The sequence below is a fragment of the Heptranchias perlo genome, chromosome 5, assembly GCF_035084215.1.
Source record: "Heptranchias perlo isolate sHepPer1 chromosome 5, sHepPer1.hap1, whole genome shotgun sequence".
In the NCBI taxonomy this organism is placed as follows: Eukaryota; Metazoa; Chordata; class Chondrichthyes; order Hexanchiformes; family Hexanchidae; genus Heptranchias; species Heptranchias perlo.
The window spans coordinates 62,766,542-62,791,725 of NC_090329.1; the positions used below are offsets into that span (position 1 = coordinate 62,766,542).

Below are 25,184 nucleotides of genomic sequence, written 5' to 3' on the forward strand. Positions count from 1 at the left end.
AAATGAATGTGAGAGCTGCACTATAAAAATTTTAATCACCTCCTGAATACTCTATTAGGAGTAATGCTTTTATAAACGCTTAGCAGCTTGGCAAGATTCTGCAGCAAATAACATACTCAAGACAGCTGTAACTGCCACAGGAGGAGCAATGGAACTGACTAAAGCAGTGTACAGAACATGAGTAATCAATTCACACATTTCTGTGATGACCTATCTGCTCAATTTGATTTTTTTCCTCCCACACACTGCTATTTAGAGAGATTCGTATAATTTATGCTTGATTTAGAAATCCTATACCTGGATATTTTGATTGAATTATTTGCCTCCTAAAAAGGAGGCAAATAATTAACATAATCAAATTAACAGTAATGAAGAAAATAAAGGCACTAAAGAGTGACAAATCCCCAGGACCAGATGGTTTCCATCCCAGGGTTTTAAAGGAAGTAGCTTAGAAAATTTCAGATGCCCTAACTATAATCTTCCAAGGTTCTCTCGATTCAGGAACTGCTCCTTTAGATTGGAAAATTGTACATGTCACTGCGTTATTTAAGAAAGGTGAGAGATGGAAACCAGGGAATTACAGACCAATTTAGCCTAACATCTGTTGTTGGGAAATTACTAGAGTCTATAATTAACGATAGAATGATTGAACACCTTGAAAATTTTCAGCTGATCAGAGAGAGCCAGCATGGATTTGTAAAGGGTAGGTCATGCCCGACGAACCTGATTGAATTTTTTGAAGAGGTGACTGAAGTAATAGACAGGGGAATGCCTATGGATGTTGTTTATATGTACTTGCAGAAAGCAGTCGATAAAGTTCCTCATAAGAGACTGTCAGCTGAAGTTGAAGCTCTTGGAATTGAGGGCAAATTATTGACCTGGTTAGGAAATTGGCTGAGCAGCAGGAGACAGAGTGTAGGGATAATGGGCAGGTACTCAAATTGGCAGGATGTGACTAGTAATGTTCCACAAAGATCTGTGTTGGGGCCTCAACTATTCACTGTATTTATTAATGACTTAGATGATGGGATAGACAGCCACATATCCAAGTATGTCTATGACACAAAGATAGGCAGCATTGTAAGCAGTGTAGATGGAAGCATAAAATTACAGAGAGATATTAATAGATTATGTGAATGGGCAAAACTGTGGCAAATGGATTTCAATGTAGGCGAGTGTGAGGTCATCCACTTTGGACCTAAAAAGGATGGATCAGGGTACTTTCTAAATGGTGAAAAGCTCGAAACAATGGAGGTCCAAAGAGACTTAGGGGTCCATGTACGTAGATCATTAAAATGTCATGGACAGGTACAGAAAATAATCAAAAATAGAATGCTGGCCTTCATATCTAGAGGACTAGAATACAAGGGGGTAGAAGTTATGCTACAGCTATACAAAGGCCTGGTTAGACCGAACCTAGAGTACTGTGTTCAGTTCAGGGCACTGCACCTTAAGGAGGATTTATTGGGCTTAGAGGGAGTGTTGCATAGATTTACTAGAATGATAACTGGACTCCAAGGGTTAAATAATGAGGAGAGTTTACACAAACTAGGGTTGTATTCCTTGGAATATAGTAGATTAAGGGGTGATTTGATCAAAGTTTTCAAGATATAATGGGGAGCTGATAGGGTAGATAGATAGAAACTATTTCCGCTGGTTGGGGAGTCTAGGACTAGGGGACATCGCCTAAAAATTAGAGCCAGAACTTTCAGGAGTGAAGTTAGGAAACACTTCTACACGCAAAGGGTGGTAGAAGTTTGGAACTCCCTTCCGCAAAAGGCAGTTGCTGCTAACTCAATTGTTAATTTTACTTCTGAGATTGATAGATTTTTGTTAACCAAGGTATTAAGAGATATTGGGCTAAGGTGGATATATGGAGTTAGGTCACAGATCAGCCATGATCTAATTGAATGGCGGAACAGACTTGAGGGGCTAAATGGCTTACTCCTGTTCCTATGTTCTGGAGGTGTAAGAATGCACTTGACATCAGGCAGCTGAGTCGCTTCCTTTATGTCTTTGAAGTCTGGTTTGACTGGCACTTCTATCTCCAGTGAAAGCTGGGAATTAATATGATTGCTGCTGGGATTGCTTTAGTTCACGATTCAACAGTTTAGCTCCATGTCACAACAGTGAGTACGAACTCCATGACACTAAGACATTATGACATATGGGGAGGAAACTCAACTTCTGCATGAAATGGTGCATAGTTGGTAGAGCGGCAGTGATGTCCACCTAAAGCCAGCATCTGGTTCAGGCTTTATTTAAAAGCTGCAGGCGAACTGTGGGCACCTCGCTAGTTGGGAAATTGGTCAGCTATCATGCTAAGCCGGCCGGTTGATCGGGCCTGCGATGCTAGTGAGGCAATCCCTAGGGGGTTGAAGGGCCTCGAACGGACCAGTAGTAGGTTGATTTTATTTTGTGGACCCAGGAGGAACAAAAGTGCTCCTCATGGCCCCACAAACATAAAAATTACTAATTTCCTGGGCCCTTCAAGGATCACTGGTTAGGCCGCTCACTACCTGGTACAAATAGGTAGACTGTATATAGCACACACTCCACCAATACATACCTGAAAATTGCAATCGGGGTCCTATAACTGGCATAGGACCCCAATTTGCAAATTTAAGTAGCCTTATCATTGTTTATTTATAGGCCCACGGGGCAGCCGAGTTGTCCCCCTGATTATCAACTGCTGGTTGCCCATTTTTCAGAAGAGAAACAGGCAGCCAGCAGATGAAAACTGCCCCGATAACTTTCGTTAAAAAAATTCAGATAACAGCAAAATCTGAAACAGCCAACAGATTAATGCACATGTGAAATTTATATACTGTTTGTGATCTCAGTCGCTGATTGATTCTTGTTTTTGGTATAATTTTATTTCTTACAAATAATTTGATTAGCAGTTTAGCCAGACCTGTATGGTCTGCTTGCTTGACTTTTTCTGCCCATTCAGACATCAAGAGAATATCATTGCATTCTGCACTATTTCTGGTAGATAACAGTAAATCTGCCCATTGTCCAGATATTTCACATAAAGCGAAATTACCATTCATATGAATCGTAGGCTTGCTTACTTGTGGAAGCCGACTTTGTAGACAACATGAATATGGAGTATTGGGGAATGGTATAAGCTGTAACACATAAAAATTCAGCTAAAAAATAAAAATTGGTATAAAGTCTGTTTTCCTACGGAAGAAAATTGTTGTTTTTATGAAGAATCTGGAAGACAAATTCCCTTCCCCTAAAAGATTGTGCTAGTTTAAAGTACCTACCTCAGGCAATGTAGTATTGTGGTGTGCAAGAGTCGCAGATCTGGCATTATTAAATGGATCACCGGTTTTAGCAGCCATGTCCTGCTTCACCAAAAGGGCTAGGTCTACCAGCTTAAAAATAAAAATATTGTGTTTTTTTTAAAAAGAGTTAATCAATGTGAGCAAGATGACATTCTGAGAATATGTGTAAAATATTTCACTGCCTTGTGCATAACCAGTATATTATAATAACTAATCATTTCAGTTTCTACAACAGTGTGTTTAGGAGTGGCAAGTTCCATTTTGAAGGATGTTAGTGAACTAGTTAGGTTTTTACAAAATAACAACAGCTTTTCATCATTATTTGGCAAGTGCCAGCTCACAAATTACCAGATTTATGGAGTTCATTTTCACAATTTACCATGGTGGGATTAAAACTCATAACCTCTGAGTTGCTAATTCATCATCATAGCCATTAAGTTTACCATACCCGTTATAGTCATTGCAACAAGGATGCAAGCTCACACTTTTATTTTTTTCTCTATTTTGCATTAAATTTATGTAATCTATTATTAGGACTCTGCATTTTATAAAGTTTGCACATTACCTGGGCCACTGTCTCGTAGGCTAGGTATGCCATGATCTCTATAGCAACTGGATTAGGCTTGACTTCCATGCTGCTGCAGTCCAACCAGTCTTTAAACTTTGTTGACTTTTTGGCTGTCAATTGCAAACATAATAAATAGAACATTCATTTATGTGAAAAAAAACACTGCACTACTATGTATTTTACAGCAGCAAACACATAAACAAGGCCATGAGTATGTCAAAGATCTTTTCAGCATGTCATCGTGACCTTAAAAACAACTATTTAGCATTGAAGAGTGAGTTTACAAACCTACTACAAATTCAAGTCGTTAAAAGTGTCACTTTTTTCCTTTGTTTACAAAGTACACCTGTGTTCACCAACTGATATTTTAGCAAATCATTTGTTTCAGTTTTTGCTTACTTTGTATTTTTCTAATATTTAAACTGTACCATTTATACCAGGGGCGGCCAACCTTTCAGGAAGAAATAAATTGTATATCGGAAAAGAGCCACAAGCTTTAAATGTGGCATTCTAACTGATATTCTTATTATGTATATATTATGCAGAAAATCTGAAATCTAGCCAATCGATATGACTTTTGACATGCTTTGTTTCTAACTATTTAGTTGCAATCTGCATTGTGCTTTTATTCCTCATCTCAAATCCTCACATTCTGTCTCATATCCTTTCTCTCACTACTTCAGTTATTGTCTTATTTTTTTTCTCCATCTCTCACATTCCTCCTTGTCTTTCTCATTCAATTCTCACTTTCGAATGCCCTCTTTCATCCTTTCTCTTACTGACTCTGTCCCTATTTCTCACATTCTTTTTATATCTTTGTATGTGTCTCATTTCCTTTTGCAACAAAAAAATGAAAATGCTGGCAACACTCAGCAGGTCAATCAGCATCTGTGAAGAGAACAGACAAATTGACATTTCAGGTGTGGGTCCTTTCTCAAAAGTGGAAGAAAATACAGACGGACAGCATTTAAGAAGGAACAGAACAAAGGGAAGGAACACACACACGCAAGAATGACCTGTAAAAGTGCTTAAATGGAAAATAAGAGTTGATTAAGTGTCTGAAGTGATGGTAACATGACACAATAGGTGGCTAATGAGAGATATTGAAGTTCTTTATGAGACACAGAGAATGCATGAATAGCTGAGGCGGGGTTGGGGGGGGCAGGTAGCACAGGGAGAAATGGAAACAGTTAAAACTGGCAAAGCGGAGCAGGCACTGGCGGCCCAGGGGTCCTGGGAAAAGAAAAAGCAGATTGACACCAAAAGTGCAGACCACTCTGCCAGTCGATATTCTGATGGAGGGTCCCCACCCCAGCACCAACCTGCTCCTCCCACCGGCCTCCTATACATTGGGGAGACCAAATGCAGATTTGGCCACCACTCTGCTGAACACCTCTGCAAGTGCTACCCCAAGCTCTCTGTCGCTTACCACGACATTTCCCCGTCCCACTCCCCCTCTGATGTCTTTGGCCGTCTACACTGATCCACTGAAGTTCCACACAAGCTCAAGGAATATCGTATTACCTTTCCATTAGACAGTTTTCAGTCCTGCTACCTTAATATTGACTTTAATAACTTCAGGCCTTATCTACAGCTCCCACTTTCTGTTCAGCAGGAAATGCTGGCAATGTGGAATGGTGTGTTGGCATTTTGGGGGGTAGGAACAGGTTGGAGCTCAAGGGTGGTCTCATCACTTCAAACACGTAACCATCTCCTGTTTTCCATTTAAGCACCTCACAGAATATTCTGCTACTTCTCTTTAGTTGTCTGTTTTCTCCACAGCTGCTGATTGTTCCAACATTTTCTGAATTTGTTTGATTTCCAGCATCTGCAGTTTTTTGCTTTATTCATTTCCTTTTGCCATGTGTTTGTCATTTTATCATCTTATTCCCTCTCTCGTTTTCTGTAATTCTTCCTCCTTCTCTCCTTGCATTCTCTAATTCCCTCTCTTACAAAAAATTACCAGCAACAGATCTTTATCTCAACCTGAGTGGTTCTTTTTTTGCTCCAGATTTGTGCTTGTGGTGATAGAAGCATTTTTATTTCCCCTTTTCCAGACTCCAGCCCAGTTGATTGTTTAAGGGCTGTGTGTGTGCAATAATTCCTTTCCACACTGGGTAAGGTGTTGCATTCTTAAAAATGAACAAAGACCCAGCTACCAATCATGAGAATGGATGTGGATTAGGAAGTTCTACTTTTCCAAGGAATGTCTCTACTTTTCCAGAAAAAAAGACAGAGGTTTTAGCTATCCATGCGCAAAAAATCCAGATCTTTTAGCTATCCTTGCTGTAGTTTGGAACAAAATTCTCATTTTTAAAAAAATCAGTCAAGGATGAATAAGGTAAGATCAAAAAAGTTAGATAAGTACCCTGGAGGTTTGCTCGAATTACTTTTAGGTGCAAGGAAAAACTTTGTCAGGTGTTTCTTCAGGAGATTAAATGGTTTGGATAGAGTCCCGGATAGGCTGCATTGTACACAGTCGGTGATAAGAATAGGCTTGATGGGCCAAATAGTCTTTTCACATTCCATGTTTTCATATGTTGTTGTTGTTGTAGCTGCCATCAGTGACACCCTGTGAAATTTATCTCTGTGGAAAAAAATTGGCCCGACAGTTTTGACTCTCCCCTCACAAATGTAATAATCTGTTTCTATGCAGTGCCCTATCTACTGGGGTAATTCAGTCAGTCAGGGTATGCAAATCTGATTATTAGTTGAGAATTGGATTCAAACTCCAATCTGGTTCAATACAGTGCCCTACTGCTAGAATTATAGGGTTAGTCCCTTATAGGATGCTTTTATATATTATGGGGTGCACATCACACAGAATATGGAGCAGGGTGTAAGAAAAATGAACTTTCCTAAGCAACTTTAAGCAAAATATTTTATTATGTTTAGCATAATGATCAACATAGTCTGCATATAATATCTTTCCATAAACAAAAAAAATCCTATACGATCAAAAGATCTGATAAGATTCCCTCTTGAAAAAGAACAAACTACAGCAAATCATATGCAGATTAGAGTGGGATACAGTCCCTACCGCTTACAGCGGGTGTGATGGTATTAACGGGATTTGTCCGCTATATGTGATGGATGGTAAAACGAAAAGGCGAAGTAACCAACATATTTTTTAAAAACAGGAAATCTCCACTTAGCAACTGCCTCTCTTACTTATTAGCAGCTGCATCCAGAACCTTATCAATAAGGTAATCGCATTTAACGAAGTGCGAACAGCTGATTGAAACTGCCTGAAAACCCAACTTTGGCTGAAATCAGCAGAGCCTATTAAATAGGTAAGCACAGGCTAAGTACTTATTGAATTGCCAGAAGTAGTCGGCACATGTAATACATTATAAGTGGCGTCTATGGTACTGGCAAATGGTTAGTGCCATTATCTGATATAGTCGGCTGCCCGTGCTAAGCGTGGGTGGTTTAAGTAGTGGGGATTTTCTCAACTAGAAAATTTAAGGAAGATGAATGTTCAATGAAGATTAATTTAATTGTTTGATGGTATGCACCTAATAGATTAAAAGTTTATTGATGCAATATATGAATTACAAAATATACTTGTACTGTTAATTTTGTATATGTTAGAACCATAGAAGTTTACAGCCTAGAAGGTGGCCATTCATCCCACTGTGTCTGTGCCAGCTCTTAGCTAGAGCGATCCAAAACTGATCTCACTCCGCTCTTCCCATAGTCGTGTACCTTCCTCTGAAAATTTTTATCCAATATTCCCTTAAAAAATGCAACAGTCTCTGCCTCAACCAATCCTTGTGGCAAAGCATTCCATCCGCCACTAAACCTCTGTATAAAGAAATTTCTTCTAACCTCTCTCCTCATACATTTAATTACAATTTTATATTGATGACCTCTTATCACTGACTCCTTACTACTCTTTCACTACTCAGTCTATCAAAACCGTTCAGAATTTTAAAAATTTCTATTAAATGGCCTCTTAGCCTTTGCTCCAGTGGAAAGAGTCTTAATATCTCAAGTCCCTCCTTATAACTGTACTTTCCCATCCCTGGCATCATCCTGGTGAATCTATATTGCTTTAATGTTTTTTCTATAATGAGGTGGTCAAAACGACACACGGTGCTCTAACTGTGGCTTAACGGATCTTTGTAAAAATTTATCATTACTCTTGTACTCTATGCCCCTATTTATTAAACCCAAAATGCTGTTGGCTTTTTTTATGTCTTTACCTCACTAGCACTTTCAGGAAATGATGAATTTAAAATCCTAAGATTCTCTGGTCATCCGTATCTTTCAGCATCTTTATTTTGATATATATTGATAAAAATTATGGAAACTCAATTCTATGATTAATTCCACTTCATTTGCTGGAAGTTAAAATGGGTGTAAAGAGACAATTTGCCTGACTTGCAGCCGCTAAATTCTCCTGTGAATTAATTAAGGCTCTTTGAAAGGTAATGAACTGTCCTAATCAGTGTGAGATCTTGCATTCTGCAACTAGCATATTTTGCATGTTTTCAGGTTTCCTTACAAGAAGTTTGTTAATGGATCAATGCTTGGCGTAAATGTACCTAATTTTTCCTGTCAATATTGATGTGTAAAAATAGCTCAGATGGACAATCTGTGTCAACTTGATCATTAACATTCAATTGGATCATCTTCACGACACTGTGGTTTAAGGTTGTTATTGTCCTTTTGATCATAATTGATTGACAACTGTTTTCAAAGGAATTAAATGTACAAAACACAAACTTTTCAATGTTCCACAGCTTCGGGGCAGTGATCAATATGTATTCAAAATGATCAAACTCAGTAGTAGTTGCTTATTATAAATGAATGTATTCTTTAAAGAGCTTGTCAGAAAGAGTTGGGAGACCAACTGACATTTTAGTTGTATGTATTACAAAATAACTGCTTGTGCTGTACAGTATCCATCTATATCTTTGCTTCTGTAAATCATTTTGTAAATAAATTTACAGCAGCTTTAGCATTTATTAAGTGTGTCTAGTGTTTGATATTTTCCATCTTCCGGATTGATAGGAGACTTAGTATTGCTTGCCAGTCCTGGGCTGCAAAACCCTAAACCAAGGAGCAATGCTTACTTGAAAACCTGAGCATTTCAAGTGAACTGTCGATAGAAGTAAAGTGCAGAAAAAGCCTGACCTGGAACAGGTTTGGTGCAGACCAGCAATTTGTGCCTTCACCAGGTCAAATAAAAAGAAATTGCCACATCAAGAGAGGTTTAATTTTTTTAAATAAATCAACCACTGTTGATGTATGTTCATTTTAAAATGTCCACTGACTGTCTTATTTACACATTTGGGTAATTTCACATGATGGCAACATGCTTGCCGTTCAGCAGTCTCTAATTAAATCCAACATTGGTAACAGTGTCTGTTTAATTTAACTTAAACTGATCTTCTGTATGGTAGAAATAGAATTCACGTCAGGAACTGGTGATAGACTGAGAATAAACTGCTAGTTTCATGTTCAATGTAACTCACTTGCACTCATTCCATAAACCACTTGTCTCTTGTATATCCTATGTATATATTTTGCTGATCACGATCGGCACCACACAATGATATTTTCTGCTGAGAATGAATCCCAGACTATGACTGTGTCAGAGCAGCTGCACTTCAAAGGCAGGAAGGAATAAAGACATTTGGTGGAGTTTTAGTTCAAAAAGTAGTCACCAACCATTTCAGATCCTAGCAAAAAGCACTCAATTTTACAGCTCAATAACTAACCTAGAAATGTAATTTACTTCTCAGCATTTGCTAGAGAAATGATACATGTATAAAGGAACAGCAGATTGTTTTGCACCAGAATGGTTGTGCTGTGGTTCAGTGTAAGTTGTTATTTGAAATTCTGTATCTAATGGACCAGATTTCAAATATTCAAAAATAATTATCCTCTCAAGTCACTTTGAAAAAGAGATTTTGAGAGATCTGTTGAAACCTTTGAATCTACAGAAAGAGAGGCTGTTTAAGTGATGACGATATTCTGTTTTTGTCTGTGTTGGAATCATGTGCAACTTTGTCATGATTTAATTGCCTTCTTCATCCTTTGTGACCTTTAACCTAGGCTCTTAGTCATCTATTAACAACATCTCGAGGTAGTGAGCAAGCTTTCTGATTTACAACCTGTTATTGTACTAGTTCACAAACACTTCCAGTAACTAAGTTATAAATGTCGATAAGCATTAATTATGTGAACACAGTATTTAGCCTTGGAATGTGAAGCTGTGGCCAAATTGGCCTGAAATGAATGGACATCGCAGCAGGAAGTTTTAAAAGCTAGATGCACTGCTAGTTAAGAAAAGATTCCTTTTGTGCTGAAGTTATTTGTGATCAGTCATTGTGCACTAGTTGCCAATTGTCCAGAGCTTATACAGTTTTACTGACTGTAAAATGTTAACTCCTTCACTCTTGATTTAATGTACAGGACCTACAATTATCTTCTATGAAATTATACTGATTATTTCAAATTACCATTAAAGCCAATTTTACAAAATTAAATGCTGGTAGGGAGCCTCACCCAATGGGAGCACATAAAGGGAATTCGGACACACATGTCCCACCATTAATTTTAATGGTCAGTTAATGGTCAGGAGCATGCGCTCGAATTCTCAATATACACTCCTGGCACAATATCATTATATCGGCCTTTAAATGTGTAAAATCCTCTACTGACAAAACAAAGCTTAATAGTGTAGAATTATAAAGTTCTATCTTCCATTGTAACATGTGTTGATGCAGCTAGGCTTCTTACATACTAAACTAAACTCATATCACATACATGAAATACTTAAATTTCTTGATAACCAAGTTTCTGGTACTCAGCAAATTTGTCAAAAATAAATAATATTGCAAATTTTATCTGTAATGAAATGATGAATCTATATAGGACATAGATCTACCCGATTACATTAAAAAAAGATGGCTGAGTATTTACTGCATATACTTGGCTATAAAGTAACCCATGTGTAAGATGACCCCTCTACTTTCCAACCAAAATAAGAAACACATTAGATAAAATAGAGCAAGAGACTGGGATAGAATAAATTCGAGTAAGAGACCGATGCTGCAGAAAGTGGAGGTTGATAACTGCAACTGCCTACTCTACTTGTGACGTAGTGACCAGTGTCCTATCCCGTTACCCACTGTACTTACATTGCAGTGACCAGTCTTCCACCCCACTGCCCACTGTAATTGTATTGAAGTGACTAGTCTCCCACCCAATTGTAACTAACTGTAATCTCCCACTCCACTTCATTCAACCCTAGAATCCTGCTCCATTTCGCAATACAATCAACAACAACTTCCTTTACAGAGCACCTTTAACGTAGAAAAATAACCCAAGGTGCTTCACAGAGATGTAATCAGAAATAAATGGGTGCCAAGTCAAAGGAGGAGTGACCAAAAGCTCAATCAGGGATGGATTTTAAGAAGGATCTTAAAGGAGGGGAGGGAAGTGGAAAGGGTGGTGGAGGGGGTTAGACAGGGAACTTCTCCTTTATTAACCTCCTCAATCACATCAATTTCCCACCTGATATGTGAGTATATATGCACTCCATCTGACAAAGAGAAGACAGGAGCAGTAACATTGTTTTATATACAATGTGAAAAATGGTGGTGGTAGTAGTGTAATTGGAATTTAATACAAACTCTGTGTACATTTACCAAGGTCTGACAGTACTCACCAAAGCTCAGCTGGCGGCTCTCGCAGTACTCTGCATATTGGGATGAATCCATCATTCGAGTTTGGCGCTCAGCTCTCTGGGACACAAAAGCAATAGCTGCATTATTTTGAAGCTGGATGCAAAATTGTTGCTGCAGTCTAAAAGGGTTAAAGGATCATAACAAAATTTGTTTGAAAACAATCTACTCAAATTTTAGAACAAATTAGAACATTCAGGCCATATTTCTGAAATGACTGCCTACACAGGGAACTTATGTGATTTCAGATTTGTGGCAATATTCATATTCTAAAACTGTGGATGAACTAAATCAACCTTTATAATGTGCATGAAATGTAAAATATATAAGAAATACTGTCCCTGAAATTCTTATTTTAAACTTGTGCTGCTTTGTAATATTTAACATAGGCGTTTTACAGAGTAATAAAAAGTAACTTAATAAGCACATATCTAATAATGTGCTTGATACCTCGGGGTACAGATTATTTCTTTAAAGTTGAGGGAATTTTTGTCAAACCCTACATATATTACAGGAATCCAGTACACTCAAGCAGCTGACTTCCTACAAGACAGTGATAAATGTCATTATGGCAAAGGTATCAGCTTCATCCTTTATGTCTATAGAGTAACACAGATTCATCAAAGTGGATTTTCCATTAGCTAATAATTGCCATATATGGTAGCAAGCAGGGACAGAGCTAGGTCCTACACAACTACATATATTGGTTTTGCAGGAGGCGGTGATGCCAATTTGGAAGATTCCCATCCAAAGCTGGTTCCAAAGAGTGTGCATATATGATTTTGCATGGTGATGTCCCTGTATACCAAGGCGCTGTATACCGCAGATGGTACTTGTAGAAAGGTTAATGGTCATTTGTAAATATTTTCTGTTTGTATTAATATGACTAATAAAAAGTTCTGCTGCAAAAATTACAAACCACAACATTTTAGGGAGCATCTCTGGGAGTCTGGAATAGATTTTAATGATTTAGAGAATTATTTAATGTTGATTGAGAACAATGGAATTCCTACAGTAAAATAACTGAATTGTTGTAATAACAAACTTCAAGTTACATGCAATTTTCAAATATTCCATTAGTTGAACTTGCTGAGAGGCTTATAGAATTTGAGTGCACCTTGGACAAATAAGGCATTTGTTTAAAACAGCCACAAACAGGATTTTTGTAGTTGTCTGACTCCCTATGTTGTGTGATTTACAGATTGAAAGTGCTGTGATTGTTCATATGATCATGTACCCTGTGTCTTGTAGAAAATGTGCAATGTTGAAGTTTTAAAAAAAAAAATTGATCCTGCTAGGCCTCAGTAAAATCTGACAATAATCTCAGTGCATAATATGGAATGAGCAGTTAAAGGATGGGGTGGCCAACTAACACCTTGCTTTGCAACTTTTTGTAGAGTTTTTGAAATATGCAGAAAACTCAGTCTTTGATTTCATATTTATTTTTTGGCTAGAATCTGTTACGTTCTTGTCCTCTTCAGTCAACTGATAAATATGCCCTCTGTCCTTGCAACCTTCAGTGCTTGATTCAAAATACTGTACTGATTAACCTCACATAACAATGTAAGATTTTTTTTAAGAATTAAAATTCGTATCAACTGTGAGGTTAAAAAAATCTTCTAAAATTAACCAGAATGTACCTTCTTAAAAATTAAGTTCTAAATTTTCAAGCCATGGCCTCAGAGCACCCCCCCCCCCTCAAGAATACATGTGTTAGAATACGCTGGGAAGGGGCAACATTTGGATGGAGTAACTTTGCTGCCCAACCCCTAATAGCAAGATATCAAAAGGCTGATAGATATTTCAGGATAGAAAGGAGAGGGGTAAAGTGACAAGCATAGAGCGCATGTTTCAACAAAGCTATTTGATAGCTGAGCACAAAGAAATATTGGTATCATTGGGGTTTAAAACTGACTAAAATTTCAATGCATAGTAAAATTTTTTACAAGGACTCACAAGGCTTGCAAGAAGTAGGGTATCTAAATGGTGAAAGTATACCTGTACATAACAAAGATTTATGGGACATTAAAGTCTTTACACATACTGCAAATGGCACTTTATTAGTTTTACTCTGTGTCATCAAGAGCATTAAAATCATAGCAAAGTCAAGTTAATGTCAGACACATGGATAGATCCACCATATGTGGCAAAGCCTACAATTCATATGTTAGCGAAGGTTTGGCAGAGGGTGTCGTTCTTCAGAGGCAAAAAGTATAAATCAAAGTATTTATCAAAAAAATTCCTAAAAACATTCACTGACTCATGACTAATTCCTGTCGCCAAATATGACAATATGGGAAGTATTTTTTTGCTGTTTACATGCTGACAAGACTTCAGTGCTAAGGGAAAATGTAAATGCTGGATTTTTATAACATGCAAATTAATTTAGTATGGTGGTTATTTTGCTATAGTGATGCTCCTTTCTGTCAAAAATGTAACAGTTCAATCCTCATCAATTAGCTATATAACATTTCTAGTGCCTGCTACATGCACCATGTCTGCCATTTACATCATGATCACAGGTCAGCCTCAGTTTTCTTCCACTTCATTTGTTACGTTTAGATGTGTCATTGTAATTTGAATTGTAATTTTAACTCTCTCCTCAGTTACATTCCACAAAAAAAATTCTACCCCATCACATTCCAGCAAAAAAAATATTCATGATATTGCTGCCATTTGCCACTGTTGAAGCAGAGTCCATGCGTCTGAATATCCCCAGTCCCATTCCGTTAGTTATGGTGACAGATTGAGAACTACAATGCTCAGAGCAGACTAAGAGCCTGACCGTGCCACAGTTTCCGAGGTCAGGGCAGGGTCAGGTAATTTAAATAATTCAGGTGGGTGGCCACGCCAACAGCAGCGCATCTTAGGTACCCAATGGGGAGTGGGGTGGGGGGGGGGGGGCGGAAGGAATGCGACATTGAAAAGTTGTTTGAATGCTAAGGCTGAATATCACTTTAAACACTGTGGCATCAGTGAGATTGGCCGCCTATATCAGATAAAATGTAATCTTCTGGAGCATTGAGGCTGTAAGTGTGGCCTAGAACACCCAAGGGCCCAATTTCCGATACTCCGCTGTACCGGATGTCGATATCTTGCGGGAGTAGCAGGGAGATACAATGGGTGATACCATTCAACTGATCCCTCTTCTTTTAGCGCCAGGTCTCCATAGGCCGGATGGAACTTACAAAATAATTCAGTGGCTTTCCTGAGGACGTGAAAAGCGTTATATAATTGCAAGTTCTTTCCTTTAACTAACAAACAGCCAGACAACAATTCCCAGAAACCTTGTATAGTTTTTGGACCTGGATTTGCTCTCTCCCACCCTGCAGCAACCCTGTGCCTTGCCTCAACCCCAAACCTGACTGCACCGTACTTGCAAGCCTGTTCTCCTTATATATAGGCCTGCCTCAATTTTCTTCAAATAGAAACCTGCTGCTGCCATTCAGGATGTCCGAAAGCTCTTCACAGACAATGAAGTGCTTTTGAAGCATTGTCACTTTGGAATATAGGGAAATGCGGCAATCAATTTGCGGCACAGCAAGGTCCCACAAACAGCAATGAGATACATGACCAGATAATCTGTTTTTTATTTAGTGATGTTAGTTGAGGGATAAATATTGGCCAGGACAATGGGAGAACTCTCCTGTTCTTCTTTGAATAGTGTCATGGGATCTTTTATGTTCACCTAGGAAGGCAGGCAGGGCCTCTGTTTAATATCTCATCCAAAAGGCGACAACTCCGGACTGTACAGTATTCCCACAGTACTGCACAGAAGTGTCAGCCTGGGTTACACGCTCAAATCTCTGGAGTGGGTCTTGAACCCATGACTTACTACTTTTGTCCATGAGCAATTGAGCAATGCTGCAGGAGATAAACTACTGCTGTAAAAGATTGAGCATTTTAAATTAGTTACTAAAAGACAAATCCTTCAGAAAGTAGACTGAGGAATAAAATAATAAGACAATGAAGCAGCAAAGTATAAAACAATTGAGTTTAACCCTACACTTTATAACAGCTAGTATTTTGTTAGTGTGGATGGACACTGTCAGAGGCTTTTAATCAGGAAGCGACCATTATCAGTCAACAATAACAAGAACATGCATTTATAGAGCTTTTAACATACTGAAATGTTCCAAGGTGTTTCAGATGGAGGATCAGACATCAAGGGAAAGGTGAGGCCGGTGACTAAAGGCACAGCTGAAGAGGCAGGTTTTGTGGACACTTTTGAAGGTGGAGAGAGATGTAGCAAGATTGATTTAGGAACACAATTTAAAAGTACAGGGGAGTGATAGCCTATCACTGTACTATCAATGGTGGAGTGGAGGGAGGAGGAAAACGCATAATAGACCAAGCTAGAAATAGGGCTGGAGGATTTTGTAAAGATAGGGTTCAGCAAGCCAAGGAGGCATTTGTAAACTATGATGTGAATTTTTAAGTAGAAAGCTGGAGGGGATGAGGGTTTCAGTGACAGTGATGGTGAGGTAAGGATTGATGTTTTGGAAATAGGTGGTCTTAGTGATAGACTGCACGTGAGGTTTGAATCTCAGTTCAGGGTTAAACGGGACACTGATGCTGCAAACCATCAAGTTTAGCCTGAGCAGGGATAGAATGAGGAGATAATGTGTGAATTTCTTGGCAGGAGCTGAGCAGTATGGGTTTGGCCGTGCCAATATTTAGCTGATGCACAACGGGTGAGAGGATACGGCAAGTATGTAGCATTGGGACCTTTGATGGTGAGATTTCACTCTACCACAAAATGCTACCTACATAAGTCTTGTTTCTTTGTTTGCCGTTCTTATTTGCTTAAAATACAAAGAACACTATCCAATCACTCAACACTTTTAATAGTCCAACATTCCAACTGGAATTTTTTGCCTACCGTGTTTTTCAGATTTATTAGGCATTAAAACCATACTTCTACAGTGGACTTTGAAACACTAACATAATTTTCCTAACATATTAAAAGAAAATATGAATTTAATGCTCACCTCTCTTTCGTTTGTCCACCTCAGTGGGAAGCTGTTTCCTGCTGGCTGCAGACAGTTTGCATACATTGTCTGCTATTACTTATTCACTACCACTTAGACTTCAAAAACCTTGCGTCTGAATTTATTGCAGATGGCACGAGGACTGGGGGCTACAATCTGTAATGAAACATTTCCTGCCCATGGGCTGCCTTTGATTTTGTAAAAGGATTACAACATGCTTGAATTGATTCAAGTGTATTTAAAGCAAATCATAAAGTACTTGGTTTGGCTCTAACACTCAATTTCACCAATATTATAAGCCCCCCCCACCCCCACCCTTCTCCCTGCATTTGGGAAGGAGAAGGTACATTTTACAAGGCTCTGCTCCTGGCAGGGAGCCTCGTTGAACAAGAACATAGAACGGGGAATGGGGGGAAGTTACCTCAGCTAATTTGTGGCAGTGATTAATTTTAATCAGCATTAAATTGAGACTGCCACAACTTCTGCAGCCAATTCACTGAGGCACGCTCTTGTCGAGTGAGACTCTACGTCAAGAATGAAGAATCACAAAGTTTATCCTCATATTGATTCATACATACAAAAATTACATGTAAAGGCATTCAAAGTACATTAGAAGCTCATGCACCAGATTGCTGCTGCAAATTTATTTTAGCAGTATTTTAGTTTTGATTAGAAAATTTTCCATTTGACTTTCAGGACAGGGTAAAATGGGTTTCCAGCAATAATGCTTCTCTGCTGACTTATCCTGAAATGTTTCTCCATGGAAACTAAGGTGGGGAATATATAATTTCTTTCTCTGTGCTTGGCTTGTCTAAAAATGGACAAAACTCTAAATATAACGGCAGGCAGGCTGAAGTGGTGGTGAAGTATAGGAAATTAAAAGGATGTCTTCCATCGAGATGTTCTAGAAACAAGGGTCCCGATTTTCAGATGAGGCAATAGAGATCTTATTGGATTAAGTGTGCTTGAAGGAGGAGATTCTCTTTCAGCAGTTCTGCAAATAAGCAGCTCGGGGTGTCTGGCAGGAGGTTGGATCAAGTGTGCCTACTGCACAACTCAGTGCACTTGCTTGCAGGCTATAAAAACATTTAATGACATTAATGCTGTGTACTAAGCAGAAGAACAGGAGTAGACCATTCAGCCCCTTCACCCTATTCCACCATTCAATTACAGCATGACTAATCTGTACCTCAAACCCATTTACCTGCCTTTGTTCCATATCTCTTGAAACCCTTAACTATCAAAAATCTATCGATCTCAGTCTTGAAAGCTACAAATAGCACCCACAGCCTTTTTGGGGGAGCGAGTTCCAGATTTCCATTACCCTTTGAGTGAAAAAGTATTTCCTGATTTCACTCCTAAATTTTAAGATTATGCCCGTGTTCTGGATTCCCCCACTTCTATATCCAACCTTCGAATCCCTTAATCATTTTAAATACTTCGATTAAGTCATCCCTCAATCTTCTAAACTCAAGGGAATACAACCCAAGTTTGTGCAACCTGTATTCATAATTTAACTCTTTAAACCTTAGGATTATTCTGGTGAATCTGCATCGTACCTCCTCCAAGGCCAACATATCTTTTCCGAGCTTTGGTGCCCTAAAATTAACGCAGTACTCCAGATTGGGTCTGATCAAGACTCTGTACACCTGAAGTATCATTTCTTCATTTTTGAATTCCAACCCCCTTAGGATAAGCATGCATGTCACCTACAGTTATCTCCCCCTCACTCAGTCTTACAATCCTTTGAATGCTTCTCATTAATGCCCATTATGCAGCAAGGTACAATTTACTGCATACAATCCCCTGTAAGTACTCCTTCCCTCATGACCTTAAATTATTCTTCCATGATAAATCCTTCCATCTACTTTAACTGTTCATGTAATGACACACACACAGTTATCCACACTTGACAATAATTTCGCTCCTATTTTGTTTCCAGGAGAAGACAGTCTACAACGAGAGAGAAAAAAAACTCATATGGGAGGACATAAACCCCACACAACCTCATTCTTCCGACCACCCTTGATGACTCGGCCTAGGAGATCCTTGACAGAGAGGCCACTGAGGGAAGCAGGGCTTTGGGGGAATAAGAAGCATACATACCACTCTAAAAACTAAAAGCTGACCAATAGCTACACAAAAATTGATGGCTCAAAAATCAGCTGTGAATAAAGCTCTAATGACACATGAAGAGAAAGGGTTAGACTGAAAATGCATTGCCATAATTTAAGTTGAAGGTTTTCAACTTCAGAATTCAATAACTTTCATTGCAGGGGGAAATCCAAAGTACACAGAAGTGCAATTTGCAGCACCGATGGGATCTTGCAATTATTGGAGGAGGACATGATTGCTGAAGGCAGGAGATTTATTTTCTAGAGAGTCTGTGGGCATGCTCCCCCAGAAAAGTTTGATTTTTTTTTACACTTTATGTGCTGCATATTCCAGCATTTTGGAGTCTACTGTAACATTTTCAGGCCAAAAATAATTTATCCTGGAAAGGTTACAGGTATTTTAAATTTGAAAATAAATGTAATTGTAGGAACTTCAATGCACCTTTACAGGTTATATTTCCTTTTGTGGAATACATCCTATTAAACAGTGAACTTAAAGCTTTTACAACATGTCCCTTCAATAATCCCAATCAGCAATGCATTCTACAATCACAAGATAAAACTGGCTCACTATTGTATCTGTCCGCGTCCCGGACCCCCTGGCAGCCTGAAGGCAGGTGAGTGATTGAGGGTATGCTAATTTACCTATGTCAAGTAAACAATTTTTATTTTCAAGTAGGTTCAAGAGGCATAAGGGCAAGTCAACACAATTGAAACAAAACTAATAAGTGACTTGTAATGCAAGGTTAGTGTTTGGATGTGACCTGTCTTTTCAACCTTGCTGTACGTTTTAAATATTTTCTGTTTTTATAACTTTAAAATACACAAGGCTGCAAATCACTGTTGGTGATATCAGAGAGCGCTTAATGCTTAGTGGACATTACTCTGTCTACTATTTTAATGGAGACTTTAAAATAACACTCTGATCGGAACGGATAGTCACCAGTCTTCCAACTGATCTAATTAGTTGGCAATGCCCAATCGGAGTGAAAAATGCCATCTTTTCTTGTGAAAAATGCCGACTTTTCTGCCAGCAGAATATAAGGAGTTAGGAAATAAGTTAAAAAGCAGGGCTTCAAGGGTAGTAATCTCAGGATTACTCCCAGTGCCACGTGCTAGTGAGTATAGGAATAGGAGAACAGACCAGATGAATGCGTGGCTGGAGGGTTGGTGCAGGAGGGTGGGATTTAGATTCCTGAGGAATTGGGACCAATTCTGGGGAAGGTGGGACCTGTACAAGCCGGACAGGTTGCACCTCAACAGATCCAGGACTAATATCCTCGCAGGGGGGGTTGCTACTGCTGTTGGGGAGGGTTTAAACTAGAGTGGCAGGGGGGTGGTAACCTGAGCGGGGAGTCAGAAGAGAGTAAAGTTGAAAGCAGCAAGAGAGGGGAGGACCCAGGGGAAATTTACAATAAAAATAGCACAAATAGTTGTTCAAGAACAAGTGAAAGGGAAAAGCATACAGCAGCAGAAAGAAAGTGTACTTTAGGCACTACAGATAAAGTGAAAACTAGAAGGTGTAAAGCGATTAACCCAGCATCAAAGCTGAAGGACAGGCTAGGGTGTGTGGTCCAACTAAGAGTTCTATATACAAACGCATGGAGTATAAGGAACTACAGGTTCAAATTCAAATTGGAGGGTATGACATGATAGCTATTACTGAGACATGGCTGCAGGATGGTCAGGATTGGGAACTAAATATATCAGGTTACAAGGTCTATAGGAAAGATAGGGAAAATGGAAGAGGGGGAGGAGTAGCCTTAGTGATTAGAGATGAAATCACTTCAGTGATAAAGGAGGATATAACGAGAGGTAAGCAGACAACAGAGACCTTATGGGTTGAATTGAGAAATAGGAAAGGATCTAAGACTATAGTGGGAGTTGTGTATAGGACCCCTGGCAACAGCTCTGAAGTGCTAGATTGTATAAATGCAGAGATTATACAAGCGTGTAACAAAGGCATAGTTGTCTTAATGGGGGACTTTAACCTTCACATAGATTGGGAAAAGCAGACTAACAACTGTCAGAAAGGTAGCGAATTTCTTGAGCGTGTCCAGGATAGTTTTCCACAGCAGTATGTCCAAGAGGTAACAAAGGGGCAAGCCATACTAGATTTAGTAATGAATAATGAACCAGATTTAGTTAACAGCATGAACATCTATCCAATAGTGATCATAACATGATCGAGTTCAATGTAGTGTATGAAAGGGAAAAAAGTGAGTCGGCTGCTAAGATTCTAGACTTGGTTAAGGCCAACTTCAATGGGATGAGACAGAGACTGTCCACAGTAAACTGGGCAAATCTGTTAATGGGTAAAACGACTGATGATCAGTGGGAAATGTTTAAAGAAACATTTAACGAGATACAGAACCGGTTTATACCCCTGAGGGGCAAGAACTCTACTTGCCAAAAAAAAAGCCACGGACAACTAAAGAGGTAAGGGACAGTTTAAGACATAAGGAAAGGGCATACAAAAAGGCAAAAAATGGCACAGATCCTGGCGAATGGGAAAGATACAAAGATCAACAAAGGGTCACAAAACAGATAGTAAGAGCTACAAAAAGAGAGTATGAAAAGAAACTTGCAAGGGATATCAAAACCAATACAAAGAACTTTTATAGTTATATTAGGAAAAAGAGGGTGGTCAGGAGCAGTGTTGGCCCCTTAAAAACTGAAAGTGGGGATACTGTCATTGACAATGGAGAAATGGTGGACATGTTGAATAATTACTTTGCATCAGTATTTACAGTAGAAAAAGAGGATAGCATGCCGGAAATCCCAAGAAAACTAATATTGAATCGGGGACAGGGACTCAATAAAATTAACATAAGTAAAACAACAGTAATGAAGAAAATAATAGCACTAAAGAGTGACAAATCCCCAGGACCAGATGGTTTCCATCCCAGGGTTTTAAAGGAAGTAGGTGAGCACATTGCAGATGCCCTAACTATAATCTTTCAAAGTTCTCTAGATTCAGAAACTGTCCCTCGAGATTGGAAAATTGCACGTCACTCCGCTTTTTAAGAAAGGAGAGAGAGGGAAACCAGGGAATTATAGACCAGTTAGCCGAACATCTGTTGTGGGGAAAATGCTGGAGTCTATAATTAAGGATAAGGTGACTGAACACCTCGAGAATTTTCAGTTAATCAGAGAGAGCCAGCATGGATTTGTGTAAGGTAGGTCGTGCCTGACAAACCTGATTGAATTTTTTGAAGAGGTGACTGTAGTAGTGGTCAGGGAAATGTCAATGGATGTTATTTATATGGACTTCCAGAAGGCATTTGATAAAGTCCCACATAAGAGACTGTTAGCTAAGATAGAAGCCCATGGAATCGAGGGAAAAGTACGGACTTGGTTAGGAAGTTGGCTGAGCGAAAGGTGACAGAGAGTAGGGATAATGGGTAGGTATTCACATTGGCAGGATGTGACTAGTGGAGTCCTGCAGGGATCTGTCTTGGGGCCTCAATTATTCACAATATTTATTAATGACTTAGATGAAGGCATAGAAAGTCTCATATCTAAGTTTGCCGATGACACAAAGATTGGTGGCATTGTAAGCAGTGTAGATGAAAACATAACATTACAAAGGGATATTGATAGATTAGGTAAATGGGCAAAACTGTGGCAAATGGAATTCAATGTAGACAAATGTGAGGTCATCCACTTTGGACCAAAAAAGGATAGAACAGGGTACTTTCTAAATGGTAAAAAGTTAAAAACAGTGGATGTCCAAAGGGACTTGGGGTTCAGTTACATAGACCATTGAAGTGTCATGAACAGGTGCAGAAAATAATCAAGGCGGCAAATGGAATGTTGGACTTTATATCTGGAGGACTAGAGTACAAGGGGGCAGAGGTTATGCTGCAGCTATACAAAACCCTGGTTAGACCGCACCTGGAGTACTGTGAGCAGTTCTGGGCACCGCACCTTCGGAAGGACATATTGGCCTTGGAGGAACTGCAGCGTAGGTTTACTAGAATGATACCCGGACTTCAAGGGTTAAGTTACGAGGAGAGATTACACAAACTGGGGTTGTATTCTCTAGAGTTTAGAAGGATAAGGGGTGATCTGATCGAAGTTTATAAGATATTAAGGGGAACGGATAGGGTGGATAGAGAGAAACTATTTCCGCTGGTTGGGGATTCTAGGAGTAGGGGACACAGTTTAAAAATTAGAGCCAGACCTTTCAGGAGCGAGACTGGAAAACATTTCTACACACAAAGGGCGGTAGAAGTTTGGAACTCTCTTCCGCAAACGGCAATTGATGCTAGCTCAATTGCTAAATTTAAATGTGAGATTGATAGCTTTTTGGCAACCAAAGGTATTAAGGGATATGGGCCAAAGGCAGGTATATGGAGTTAGATCACAGATCAGCCATGATCTTATCAAATGGCGGAGCAGGCACGAGGGGCTGAATGGCCTACTCCTGTTCCTATGTTCCTATTCCTATCTCCAGGGACATCTGTACCAACTGCCTCCACCATGGCAGAGTCTCTAATGGTAGTTGTAGCATCTACCCATGAATGCTCAGATTGCTGCCATAAAGGCTTTGAGCTCCAATGCACCACAGACTTTCTCTTCTGCCTTGGGCAGGCTTCAGAATTGCATGGAGAATGTGGTTGACAATGGCTTTGTAATTCTCATTGTTGCCATTGGGTCTGCTATCATGCAGATCAGTCGACTTAATGGGGCAGTGCCCATAGCAAAGTCGGGAGTGGAATATGCATGGATGATGGTAATGCAGCACACATCTGTCACAGCTTACTTGCTGAAGCATACATTGTTTCTCACAGAAATCCAGGTAAGTCCTCATTTTCAGTTGGGAGGGTGGTTGCACATTGTGTCTCGTCACCATGATCAAGGTGACCCATGAACAGCCTCCGCTGCATCCTTTCTTTCCTCTCCCCTTGCCTCTAGGCCACTGTGCCCCAAGTCTTCCACCCATTCGAGCTCTGAATCCCCATCAGTCTGCAGCCCTTCTCCTCCATGTCCTTTCCAAGCTCATCTTGCCTATGATTCCCTTCCCAATCAACTCCTGGTCATTCAACTACTTCCTGGTCACATTTTAGCTGACTATCTGTGGTTTGTAGGCATTATCTCTCTTCCCTGGAAAACTGCGGTTATCATGCCCCATCTCAAAAAACCCACCCTCGACACTTCATCCCTTGCCAATTGCTGCCTCATCTCCAATCTCCCTTTCCTCTCCAAGGTCCGTACACATGTCACCATCCCTAGCTCCATGCCCATCTCGCCTGTAACTGTCTGATTGAATCCCTCCATTCTGGTTTCTGCTCTGCTCACAGCATCGCACTCTGATTTTCCTTGACCTCCCAGCATCTTTTCACATAGTTGACTATGCCATTCTCCTCCAACATTCACTCCGTCATCCAGCTTTGTGGGACTGCCCTGGCACACTTCCATTCCTACCTATCCGAATGCAGGCAGTGAATCTTCAACAATACTTCTCATCACTTCCCTGCACTGTCATCTCTTGAGTCTCCAAGAATCAATCCTTGGCTCCCTCCTCACCCTCATTTATTGGTGACATCACTTGTAGGTAGGAGATCAGCTTTCACATGTATGCAGATAACACCCAGCTCTATTTCTCCGTCATCTCTCCTGACTCCCTTTGTTCCATCAGATTCCATCTCTGATATGCAGCCTTGGAGCAGGCACAACTTCCTCCAGCTCAAACATGGGAAGACTGAAGCCACTGTCTTTAGCTCCCATTGGAAATTCAGCTCCCTATCCACCGATTCCTTCCCCCTCCCCAGCAACTATCTCAGTTCTATCCAACCCATGGAGTATATACGCCTCTTTTTTTTTTACTTCTAATAAACAATGCTTTGCATTATTTATATTGACCTTCATTTGCCAGTGATCAGCCCAAATATTAACCCTGTATAGTTCTCTTCATAAGATCTTGATTGCCTCTTCTGAGTCCACAGTTTGGTGTCACCTATACATTTAATTACCTGGCCTTAACACTGTGATTCCAGGCTACTTATATATACCAGGAATAGGAGGTGTACCAGCATAAGAAAAGAATAAGATTTTTCTGAAAAAAATCTGTCTGGGTTGAACAGCAAAACTGATTGTGGTTGGATTTCATTTTTAGAATTTGAGAACAAATTACCTGAATTCAACAGTAACCTCCCTCCTCCCATGTTCAAGTGGTACAACTGCCACATCAAACAGTTTTACAAGCAGGTTGAGTTTCTGAGGTCAATAATAGCTCTGACGTTACACTAGAAACAACAACTTTTATTTATATAGTGCCTTTAACATAGTAAGCTTCTCATGGCACTTTAGAGAGGTGCTGAGCAGTAGCAAGAAACTAATTATGGACAAAACGCATGGTTGAAGAGGTAGGTTTTGAGGAGTATTCGGAAGGTAGAGAGAAAAATAACAAGGCAGAGAAATTTACATATCGTTTCAGAGTCTAGGGCCCAAACTGTTGAAGGCTTTACCACCATACTGAGATGGATTGGTGTAGGAGGGTGGAAGAGGAGGTG

The 25,184-nt window shown here is 39.6% G+C and overlaps 1 protein-coding gene across 2 annotated transcripts in view; it reads right to left on the bottom strand.

The window, feature by feature from the left end:
* Positions 1–25,184, bottom strand: part of supt3h (SPT3 homolog, SAGA and STAGA complex component) — a 424,528-nt gene that overhangs the window by 68,043 nt on the left and 331,301 nt on the right. For both annotated transcript variants that reach the window (XM_067984482.1, XM_067984481.1), the window contains exons 7-9: positions 11,546–11,621; positions 3,859–3,971; positions 3,273–3,383 (exon numbers count right to left, since the gene is read on the bottom strand). In XM_067984482.1, the coding sequence (XP_067840583.1) occupies positions 3,273–3,383; positions 3,859–3,971; positions 11,546–11,621 (300 nt within the window). The remainder of the gene's footprint in view (positions 1–3,272; positions 3,384–3,858; positions 3,972–11,545; positions 11,622–25,184) is intronic.